The sequence below is a fragment of the Oryza brachyantha genome, chromosome 4 (assembly GCF_000231095.2).
Source record: "Oryza brachyantha chromosome 4, ObraRS2, whole genome shotgun sequence".
NCBI classification, from domain to species: domain Eukaryota; kingdom Viridiplantae; phylum Streptophyta; class Magnoliopsida; order Poales; family Poaceae; genus Oryza; species Oryza brachyantha.
In genome coordinates this window covers 17604567-17616514 of record NC_023166.2, presented here as the reverse complement: position 1 = coordinate 17616514, position 11948 = coordinate 17604567, and the positions used below count along the sequence as shown (strand labels likewise).

General features: G+C 41.7%; 1 protein-coding gene across 3 annotated transcripts; it reads left to right on the top strand.

The window, feature by feature from the left end:
- Nucleotides 1-1828: 1828 nt before the first annotated feature.
- LOC102704144 (wall-associated receptor kinase 3-like) lies at nt 1829-10016 on the top strand. Of its 3 annotated transcripts, none has more exons than XM_040523135.1 (4): nt 1829-2085; nt 3138-4015; nt 4444-4596; nt 4719-6098. In XM_040523135.1, the coding sequence occupies exons 2-4, from the start codon at nt 3142-3144 to the stop codon at nt 5885-5887; spliced, it is 2196 nt and encodes a 731-aa protein (XP_040379069.1). In that variant the 5' UTR covers nt 1829-2085; nt 3138-3141; the 3' UTR covers nt 5888-6098. The 3 variants fall into 3 exon arrangements, with proteins under 3 accessions (XP_040379069.1, XP_040379070.1, XP_006653729.1); XM_040523136.1 differs by lacking the exon at nt 1829-2085 and adding an exon at nt 9906-10016 and having other exon boundaries at nt 2106-4015; nt 4719-5887; XM_006653666.3 differs by lacking the exon at nt 1829-2085 and having other exon boundaries at nt 2107-4015.
- Nucleotides 10017-11948: the final 1932 nt, after the last annotated feature.

Here is an 11948-nt window from a genome sequence, read left to right as displayed (position 1 = left end):
GAGCAGGAAGTGCGGCGTCGGCGACGATGACGAGCGGTGTCCCCGGAGGATTTGGAATCGGTGACATGTCACGTGACATTTTCGATAACATTGAGTCATTGATGGGTAGATTTCGATGACATTGAGTCATTGATGGGTAGGATCCACTTAGGTCTAGGTACATGTGAGTCCCATACATCAGTGACATACCCATACGTCAGTGACCCAATGTCACTGAGAATATCATGGGATAATGTCACCGAATTCCCGCCGACGGCAGTTTCGACGGAGACAGGCGTGGCGAGCGACGAGTGCTTTTTTCTTTTTTGCGTGCGTCCAACGCGTTTGTTTTTTTCTTTCTATTTGTGCGACGTGTGGGTGGAGGACTGGGTGGGGTGAACGAGCGAAACTTCATAAAAGTAGTAAAGATATACATTTACGTACCATAGGATAGTTTCGTGCTATCACACGCTGCCGCACCCCCACCCAGCGTATCGCCCTATGCCACACCCTGACCTCCGTGGCACCACGCTGTCCAAATTCTACTCCTTATTTATTATTATGTTAATATAACCACTCAAATTTCTTAATTGGTTTTTAAAAAACTCCGTTCCTACTATTTTAGTTGTAAATAATATTAAAAACAATATGCTAATTTAGTTATAAAATACATCTAAATATCTGTTAACCTAACACGAGATCATAAAAGTTTATATTGTCTTTACAACTAAATTAGTAGTCGCATAGTTTTATGGGAGAATCAATTAAGGGAATTAAAGGGATAAACTAGCACGATAACCAATGAGAAAATATCGTGGGTGGCGTGCGGTGGCGATAACATGGGATAAAGACAGACACCGGGTGGTGATGAAGCACGTGAACATGGCACTGATAGGTGGCGCGGAATGGAGGCATGAGACTTTACGGCGGCGTGAACCCATCGCAGGACATTAGTAAATGATCGCATGACATTACAAAGATGAAAAATAATAAGATGATAATGATTACATAAAAGCTAAAACTAGGAGTCTATTTAGTAAATGATTGGTTGAATATTAGCTATTACAAATTTTAAAAATTAAATTAATATGAATTTTTATAAAGAAAACTTTTAAAACAAACATATTATTTAGCGGTAAAAAACGTGTTTAAATAAACGAGATAAGCTTTTACCATAAGAGTAAGTACTCTAGTACACTGTAACACTTAACATAAACCCCTAAAATATCATGTCAGATTACATAGCAGGATGGAGCAGAGGATAGAGGGAATAAGACACCTTCACACAAAGCGTAACATGTGCACAATCTAAAAAGAATTAATTAATCAATTATTTAAATTAGTGTGTAGATAGTACAGAGATGATGTATTGTTTCTATCTCTTAATTGATGAGTTAATTATATAGCTAAAATTAGAGATGACATCATCTTTATTATAAAAGCAATTTTACTATTCTTAAGAAGGTACCAAGAGATATACCACTATTTTCTATATAAAATTTGATACTCTTGATACCTTAGATACTAAAAGGTACTAAATTCTACATAGAAATTCTACATAGAAAAGAGTGGTACCTCATGATACCTTCTCAAAAATGAAAAAAGCTCTTATTATAAAAATTGCTCTAACCTGTGCTGCTTAGTGTATGCAGCTCTAGCCTCTATCTCATGAGAAACATGGCAAAAAATACGTCGTTTTACCGTTTAGAAAACGAACGCACGAAAAAAGAGAGGGGACACGTGGCCTTTAGAGGGGGGAACGAACACGGCCAGGTCGCGACCGTCGATCCATCCAGCTATAGCCGATTAGCCGTGCCTCCCCACTTCTCTCCTCTGGCTCACAGACCATTTCCGCTTCATCCATCGCCACTTCCTCGGTTCCTACTACTAACTCATACCGTGCCTTAGACGCAGGAGAAAGCGCCGCCCGTCCCAGCCGCGGTGCCCTCCCGATCGAGCTGCTGCTCTCGATCCCATCGCCGCCGACGAAGGGTGCTGGATAGGAGCACCGGCCAGGCGGCGCGGGGCTGAAGGCGGCAAGGGAGCGAGTGATCTCCCCACGGTCCTCGGCGCAGTTGTGCCAGCCTGACAGTACGTAGCGGCGAGGTAACGAGCTAAACTTTTGGGCTAATGTGCAGTTCAATCTGAAAAGGAAATTGATATGCGTACGACCAAGTGATACGACTTGTGTACGACTAAATTAATCAACGGCTGCAATGCCACTCTTTTGATTAATCAATGATCGCATGCTTTTAGTTGTACGCAAGTCGTATAAATTGATCGTAAGTATAGCAACGCCGATCTGAAAAATACAGTTCGTTCGCTCCTAATTAAGATGGTAAATTAGAGCTCTGGGTGATCTTGCGGATTGAGATTGTAAACCAAATGCCCATTCGTTAAGCACTTAAGTTTATGCATATTTTCATCAGTCTGAAACTAGTCATTTATGTGGAAGTCAAACCGGTCGTTTTCTCCCTGTGAATATATTCATTAAGAATCCATGGGCTTCACCACAGGGGAGGGGAGTGCCCATGATCAATTGATCATACGCATCTTACCTGCGAGATTAGTCAAGGACTCAAGGGCAAGAAGACAGAGACGAGTCACCGGCCACCACAGAAAAGTAGTAAAACGAAAGGAAATATCGACCTTTCCATTGCAAAAAGAAAAGCTCAATTAGGATTCTGCTATTATGTTTTAGTGTCTCATAGTGTCAGTCGGGCAGTCATTGATACATGCAGGGCAAATGCTAGGCAAGAGCATGCTTATTTAGTTATTTTTTCTTAATGACAAACACGACCATTGATATTTTTTTCAGAGAGATGCAACTTGACTTAATATGGTTGGTTTCTGATCTTACTTCCCCCTGGATTAAGCTTGTGCATACACCCCACCCTAGCCAATACCAACAAACTTGTCCATAAGTGATAAGTATTGCAGTATTTACCATTAAAAATCGACAACTTCTTTTCTCTCTACCTTTTTTTTTTAAGTATTTGATGTGGTCTACCTTCTATTTATTGTTAAAAAGGGACAGCCCAGGCTGCAACCCTGTGACCTATTTAACATTCAATCTTCTTTCTTCACCTCCTCCATGACGCAAATTTTCCATTCTAGTTGATAGCTGTATTGACACGGTCTATCTTTTCTTCTTAAAGGCTAATGCCAAAGACAATGTTTTACCTTCTTCTCCTGCTGTCGCTTCTCTTCCTCACACAGACATCTGCATCCTCTGTTTATTCTATGGAATCAAGCACCTCCAATTGCTCCAATGTTTCCATCCCTTATCCTTTTGGTATTGTTGGTGGGAACCCCGCCCCCGCCCAAGGGTTCGAGATCACCTGTCCCTTGTACGGCTCCGGTCCTAGGATCCGCATTAACAATGTCATGTTTGGGATTATTAACATCTCATTGCTGGATGGTTTTGTAACCATCTCGGCCAATGCCACTTCTCAGCAATGCAAGAGGAACTCTAGCTTCAGCCTGGAAGGGACCAACTTCACATTCTCGGATACAAGAAACAAATTCACAGCTGTGGGTTGTGATATGGTAGCCATGCTATTGAACGGTAGCCACGGTAGCCGTGGGTATAGCGGTGGCTGTGCTTCGTTTTGCTCCGCCAAGAGCGATATAGTTGATGGTGCGTGCTCTGGTGTGGCTTGTTGCCAAGCATCGGTGCCGAAGGGGTTAAAGAGGCTCGAATCGGAGTTTACTAGCATAACTGGACAACTCAGCAGGCACAACAGGGTCAATAATACTCCAGCATGTGGCGAGGCTTTCATCGTGGAGCAGAACTCCTATGCTTTCTCCAGGGGTGATCTAAGCAACACAAACAGAGACAACCCTCTATACCGCCCTGTTGTTCTTGAGTGGTCCATATATGGTGGCAACTGCGAGGAGGCAAGACGCTCTTCATCATATGCCTGCAAGGAGAATTCTGACTGTTATAACTCATCGAATGGAATTGGATATCGCTGCAATTGCACCGATGGGTTTCACGGGAACCCATACTTGCAAGGTCCTGATGGATGCCAAGGTAACAAACATATTCATGCTTGTCACTTCAAGTCAAGTTTCTTGAACGAATTTAATAAGTTTTTTTAACGAGCAATTTTACTATCCTTGGAGTGGTACCAAGAGGTACCACTGTTTCCTATGTAAAATTCGGTATCTTTTGTTATCTTAGGTACTATAAGGTACTAAATTTTACGTAGAAAAAAGTGGTACCTCATGGTACCTGCTCAAGGATGGAAAAAAACTCTTTTTTAACATTATAAAAAAATACATCAAGGTATCACATTTTTCAGTGTAAAAATTCAGTACCTCTAGTACCATGTACCTAGAGGTACTAAAATTTTTGATACCTCAAGGTACTTTTCAAAGATGATAAAATACCCAAATTTAATAGTCGGCAAGAATAGTTCATGCCTGATGCCCATTTGGTTTTGTGTGATTTTTTATAAGATATTGATGAATGCACCATGAAGAGTCCATGCATGCATGAGTGCCTCAACACGAAAGGGAATTTCCGCTGCAAGTGCCCAGCAGGGATGACAGGTGATGGCCTAAAGGAGGGCAGTGGCTGCAATGGAACTGGTACAATGGTTATTGCAATAGGCAAGTTTCTGAAGCCCTGTTTCAGTGTCTTGCCATGTGTATCATGTAATCATTCAATTAAAGTCTTGAGTAGATTAATGTTGCATGCATAAAAATCCCTAAATTTTCATATATCTGTGCAGTTACTGGACTAGCTTTGCTACCACTTCTCCTTATTTTCATGTTCTGGACTTACTGGCTTGTTAAGAAGAGAAAACTTGTGAAGATAAGACAGAGATTCTTTATGCAGAATGGTGGCATGCTGCTGAAGCAGAAGTTGTTTTCTCATAGTGCACCACTGCGGATATTCACCTCTAGTGAACTTGACAAAGCGACCAACAGTTTCAGTGATGACAATATCATTGGTCGAGGTGGGTTTGGGATCGTGTACAAAGGTATATTATTTGATCAAATGGTTGTGGCAATCAAGAAGGCGCAGCGAGTTGATCAGAACCAGATTGAGCAATTCGTAAACGAGCTGGTCATTCTTTCACAAGTGAACCACAAGAATGTGGTCCAGCTATTAGGCTGTTGTCTTGAAACAGAACTTCCCTTGTTGGTTTATGAATTCATCACCAATGGGGCCCTTTTCCATCGTCTTCACAACACATCTGTCCTGATTTCATGGGAGGACCGCCTAAGGATTGCAGTTGAAACGGCATCAGCACTTGCATACTTACACTTGGCTACAAAGGAACCAATTATTCACAGAGATGTCAAGTCATCAAACATACTCCTTGATGAGAACTACACTGCAAAGGTATCTGATTTTGGTGCTTCGAGGCCAATACCGCGCAATCAGACCCATGTGACAACTTTAGTGCAGGGGACACTGGGTTATATGGATCCTGAATATTTCCAAACAAGCCAGCTAACCGAGAAGAGTGATGTGTACAGTTTCGGTGTGGTTCTTATTGAGCTATTGACAAGACAGAAACCTATATATGATGGTAAGACGGATGACGTGAGAAATCTAGCTTGGCATTTTGGTATGTTATTCTATCAGAACCAGTTGCTGGAAATTGTAGATCCTCAAGTGGCCGAGGAAGCTGGCACAAAGCATGTTAAAACCGTTGCCCAATTGGCTTTACGATGCTTGAGGTTGAAAGGTGAAGAGAGGCCGAGGATGATAGAAGTGGCAATTGAACTTGAAGCTCTGAGAAGGTTGATGAAACAGCACTCGGTCCAGCAGACTGAAACAGACCCTCTGCTTTGTGAATCCAATCATAATGCAGACGTGATCATTGAAGCATCATCGAGGTTGAGCCTTGATGATATTTCCGAGGAAAGCATGGTGTTGGGCTGTAAATAGATTAGTGTCCGTGTGTGTACTGTGAGTTGGCCCATTAGCTGGCCCATGTACTAATATATATGTAAAAGAAGCAGCAATAGAAAAGGAAGGAAGTTGAAGTTTCCAGAAAACCTTCATGGTATCAGAGCATAATGTTCCATCAGCAGTTTGAACTGTTTCTTTCCGTGCAAATGAGTGTGGTTTATATGATGCAAATTCTTCACACATACCCGTGACATGTCTAGTTGCACCTGAATCTAGTATCCAATTTGAGTGGGAACTATGAAAAGACATAAATGCTTGATTTAAGTTACCTGAGGTGGAATGAACAAAGTTGGCAACATCCATATTTGTAGTCCCAGAAGAACCCTCTTGAAGAGTGGCCACTCTAGCTTTGTGATCACCTCTATACTCATAGTTTCTGCCTCTGTTACATCTACCTATATAACCTCTTCCACCTCTTACTCCACCCCTGTCATTAAACCTTCCTCTCCCATAATTAGGCTTGCGTGGAGCACGGCAATCACGCATGAGGTGCCCCATTCCACCACAATTGAAGCACTCCCTGGTCTCTTTATTTTGTTCAACTACATATGTGGGATTTGAGGGAGATGGTGTGACATTAGGTAATACTTTCCTTTTAAGTTCCTCTTGTGCCATAGCTGCAATAGCCTCATCCAAGGTAGGAAGAGTGGCTTGATGAAACATTGAGTCCCTTCTCCCTTCAAACTCTGAATTTAAGCCCTTCAGAAACTCAAAGACCCTTCTGCGCTCAATCCATTTTCTCATTTTTGCTATACAACTGGGGTGCTCTAACTCAAGAGGATCATAATGATCCAATTCAGACCACAAATGCTTCAATTCTGCAACATATTCTGCAACAGAACGCTCCCCCTGTCTCAAAGCACTTATCTTCTCCTGTGTCTCCACCATTAACATCACATTTCCTTCTCCTGAGTATAGATTAGTAAGAGTTTTTCACATCTCACTTGCACTGGAAATGGTCTCAACAGTTGTAGCAATCGCAGGGATAAGTGAGGTTAACAACCACGCTACCACCAACGAGTTGGTAGTGCTCCAATTCCTCCATTCCACACGAGTGTTCTCAGGCTCCTTCACTTCCCCTGTAGCATATCCTTCCAATCCCTTAGTCTTTAAAATCAATAGTGCTCTTCTTGACCAGCTCAAATAATTTTTTACACCCTCCAATTTGATATCGTTTTGCATCAACTCAATTTTTTGCACTGTTTCAGTATGAGTAACCACTGCATTACTTGTAGTTGGGGCCTCACTAAGCTTCTTTGCAAGCATATCCACCAATTTACCCATCACCTGTTCAAGCCCCTGATTTTCTGCCATTTTAATCAAGTAACAGAGATGAAAAACAACACTGACTGCTTTAGTTTGAGTGAGAAAAACACAGCAGCAGCAACACTGATTGGTGATTTATCCTGCCAATCCACACAGCCACAGCCGCTACCACAGCACCAAACAGCACAGCCACCACCACGGCACCAATCCTCACAGCCACACAGCCACCAACACACCGACGGCCCTGCTCAACCTCTGCTCACCTCGCCGTCGCCGGCAACGGGACGAAGGGACCTCACCTGCCTCGTGCCGCAGCGCAACCCAGCCGCAGCTCTTGGCTCCGGACTGCCTCCGCTGGCTTGCCTGCTACCTCTGCCTCTGGACGAGTAGTCCCCGTCGCCCGGCTGTGCCTCCTTCCGAATCAGCTCCTGCTCCTTCCGCTTGTCGCGCGCCCGCGTCGCACCTCCGCCCGAACCAGGACCCCTCCGCCGCGTCGTCCTGGCCGCCCGGCAATGGCGTGTCCTCCCTCCCTGAGCTAGCTAGGGTTTCAGCCTAGCTCTGATACCATGAAGGTTTTCTGGAAACTTCAACTTCCTTCCTTTTCTATTGCTGCTTCTTTTACATATATATTAGTACATGGGCCAGCTAATGGGCCAACTCACAGTACTATTCCTTCTGGTGAATTTGGTAGACTTCTTTCATCAGAAGGAATAGTACATCAGACCTCTTGTCCTGATACCCCTCCACAGAATGGTGTTGCTGAAAGGAAAAATCGTCATATTTTGGAAATAGCTCGTTCATTAATGTATACTATGAATGTACCTAAATTCCTTTGGAGTGAGGCAGTAATGACAGCAACTTATCTTATCAACCGCACACCCTCAAGGATACTTGGAATAAAGACACCATGTGAGTTGATGTTTGGGAAAAATGAATTTATCGTTCCACCAAAAGTGTTTGGTTGCACTTGTTTTGTTCGAGATCATAGGCCTTCAGTTGGAAAATTTGATCCTCGAGCTGTCAAATGCATTTTTATAGGCTATTCATCTGGACAGAAGGGTTATAAGTGTTGGAGTCCATCAGAACGACGAAACTTTGTAAGTATGGATGTTACTTTTAGAGAATCTGTCCCATTCTATGGTGAGAAGAATCTGACTTACCCATTGCCACCCCAAAGGATTGGAGAGAAGCAAAGCAAGATCCAAGATGGCATCAAGCTATGCTAGATGAACTAGAGGCTCTTGAAAAGAACAGAACATGGGATCTTGTACCATTTCCTGAAGGGAAGAAAGTTGTCAACTGTAAGTGGGTCTATACAATAAAGCAAAACCCTGATGGTAAGGTGGAAAGATACAAAGCAAGACTTGTGGCTAAGGGATATAGTCAAACATATGGAATTGATTATGATGAAACTTTTGCACCAGTAGCAAAGATGAGCACGGTGAGAACTCTTATCTCTTGTGCCGCTAATTTTGATTGGCCATTACATCAGTTAGATGTTAAAAATGCATTCTTACATGGAGATCTTCAAGAAGAGGTGTATATGGAGGTCCCACCGGGATTTGCTACTTCACAGACTGAGGGAAAGGTGTTGAGATTGAAGAAATCCTTATATGGCCTTAAACAATCGCCAAGAGCATGGTTTGATCGGTTTAGGCGTGCAATGTGTGCTATGGGCTATAAACAATGCAATGGAGATCATACAGTTTTCTATCATCATAGTGAAAATCATATGACCATTCTTACTGTCTATGTTGATGATATGATTATCACTGGCAATGATTACTTGGAGATATCTAAGTTAAAGCAAAATCTAAGTAAAGAATTTGAGGTCAAGGACCTAGGCCAGCTGAGATACTTTCTAGGTATTGAAATTGCAAGATCTCCTAGAGGGATAGTTCTCTCACAACGAAAATATGCATTGGATTTGCTCCGAGATACAGGTATGCTTGGATGTCGTTCAGCCTCTACACCGATTGACCAAAATCATAAGTTATGTGCAGAGTCTGGAGCCTCAGTGAATAAAGAAAGATACCAAAGATTGGTAGGAAGATTGATATACCTATGTCATACACGACCTGACATAACGTATGCTGTTAGTATGGTGAGTCGATATATGCATGATCCAAGAAGTGGTCATATGGAGGCTGTGTATAGAATCTTGAGGTATCTGAAGGGAAGTCCAGGCAAAGGCTTGTGGTTCAAGAAAAATGGACATATCAAGGTAGAAGGGTATTGTGATGCAGACTGGGCTAGCTGTTCTGATGATAGAATGTCAACTTCAGGCTATTGCACTTTTGTTGGTGGCAACTTGGTATCTTGGAGAAGTAAGAAACAATCTGTAGTATCTCGCTCAACTGCTGAAGCAGAATATAGGGCAATGGCAGCAAGTTTGAGTGAATTGTTATGGGTAAGAAATCTTTTAGTTGAGTTGAAACTTTTGGAAAACAACCCCATGAAGTTGTGGTGTGATAACAAGTCAGCGATTAACATCGCCAATAATCCAATCCAACATGATAGAACAAAGCATGTGGAGATAGATCGTTTCTTTATCAAAGAAAAACTAGAGGAGGGGGTTTTGGATTTACAATTTGTAACGTCTAATGGACAAGTTGCTGATTGTTTAACAAAGGGTTTAGGTGTTAAAGAGTGTAATTGTTCTTGTGACAAGATGGGTATGATAGATATCTATCACCCATCTTGAGGGGGAGTGTTGGGCTGTAAATAGATTAGTGTCCGTGTGTGTACTGTGAGTTGGCCCATTAGCTGGCCCATGTACTAATATATATGTAAAAGAAGCAGCAATAGAAAAGGAAGGAAGTTGAAGTTTCCAGAAAACCTTCACATGGCACCATTTTAGTTCCGAGGTTAAGGGGATATCTCATGTTATTACTCTGTCAGGACAAACAACTTTTCCGTAGTTATTATAACTTCTCAATCATCCCTCTGTTCATAGTAATGATTTTTTGTGTTGTTCTGTCAGTCATGTAGAAACACAGAGATGGTTATATCAGGAATAATTGGTGAATTTTTCCCAAGTCCATATCTGTTCGACTCTGTTTTTCAGAAAGAAATATCTGGTCCACTCGAAAGTCGAAATTGATTGGCTTTAATACTATCTTTACAAAGAAGGATGCCCGTTGGTCTATAGTCTTAACTAAAGCTGGACTTGTAATTACACGAGAAGCTATGCTAGTGGAGTGCCATTATATTGGTTGGCTCCAGCGGAATAGCCAACAAAAATTGCTGGAAAGGCAATTGCTCGGGTTCGACACGCAGTGGATCGCCGGTGGTTGGCTAAAAGACGGAATAAATAAACATTGATAGTATCACAACAGGACAAGAACAAATAAGGTTGAAATCAACAACACATATTTGTTCCATGGACGAAGGCATGATGAAACCCGGATTCTTAGGCGGTTAGGCCTGGTTGGACTAACCGACGAAGAAAGCGAGAAAATCGCACAAGACCGCTCTCTCGGCACGTACGCTAGCTGGTCGCGACTCGATCTGACGTGCGACGACACTACATTGCTGGCTCCACTTCTTCCAATTTGTGGTTGTTGCCGTCTTGCTCAAGTGCAGTCAAGTCAGAGTCAATAGTGCGCGGCGATCACGAAGCAATCACCGCTCCTAACAGTTTATCCATCTCATCCTACGTCCTAAAACTAAAAGATAAAGAGTAAAAGTTAAGCTTCAGTAGAACATCTATTTCATCATCTATTTTTAGATGTCATCCATATTAAGAGAGAAACTCTATATTTAGATGATCTATCTTCAATCCTCTAAATAAATATAGAGGATGCCATATATAGATGATCTGCTGGAGTACAAAAAGATATGAAAGATGAAAGTGTTATGATCATCCAAATGAAGATATGGATGATTAAATTTAAATGAGCTGTTGAGGATGCTTTAAAGCTCCCTGGCACTGGGGCTTCTCTAACGTAGCTACGTGTATAGATCTATCACTGACATAATATGGACCGTAGTAAAGTGAGGCTCAGGCCCTATTTAGTTCCTAAAAATTTCCTTCAAAAACGTCACATCGAATTTTTGACATCTAAATAGAGTATTAAACATAGATGAAACGAAAAACTAATTTCACTTACGTGAGAAATCGTGAGATGAATATATTGAACCTAATTAGTCTATTATTAGCTATAAGTGCTACAGTAACCAACATGTGCTGATGACGGATTAATTAGGCTCAAAAGATTCGTATCACGGTTTCTAGGCGAGCCATGAAATTTATTTTTTCATTCGTGTCCAAAAACCCCTTCCGATATCCAGTCAAACGTCTAATAGGACATCCAAAAATTTTTATTTCCCTAACTAAACACCCCCTCATATATAAATGACTGAAGTGCCCATGTAGTTAAAGTCAGATGATCCGTGTGCTCCTTTGTCCATTTGTTGGATGTGATCACGGACATAGACAAAGGGTACGTTAGGTATATCCTAACATACTCTGCACTCAGTACTCGGTATATACCCGTATATACAAATTTCCAAAAAAAGTCACTAGAATACAAATACATATTACTTAGTGTATATATATTGAGTCACGTTGTCAATTTTATCATTATTATTAATTTGCTAAAATGAATTTACTAAATTATATACGACACAGACGTAGCCTTAATAAAAATCCTAGATTCGTCACTAGATGTGATTATCGAGTATGTATGCCCTTCACACCATGTTGACGTGTTGGTATCGTTGTTGTCTCTAAAATAGCATGTAACTACTTTTTTTCATGTTATGTAAT

Bases quoted from the DNA above. Each gene is read 5' to 3' on its own strand.
- LOC102704144 (XM_040523136.1), top strand. From the start codon at position 3,142: ATGCCAAAGACAATGTTTTACCTTCTTCTCCTGCTGTCGCTTCTCTTC. The intron at 4,016-4,443 runs GTAACAAACATA...ATTTTTTATAAG, and splicing joins AGGTCCTGATGGATGCCAAG to ATATTGATGAATGCACCATG. The intron at 4,597-4,718 runs GCAAGTTTCTGA...ATATCTGTGCAG, and splicing joins TACAATGGTTATTGCAATAG to TTACTGGACTAGCTTTGCTA.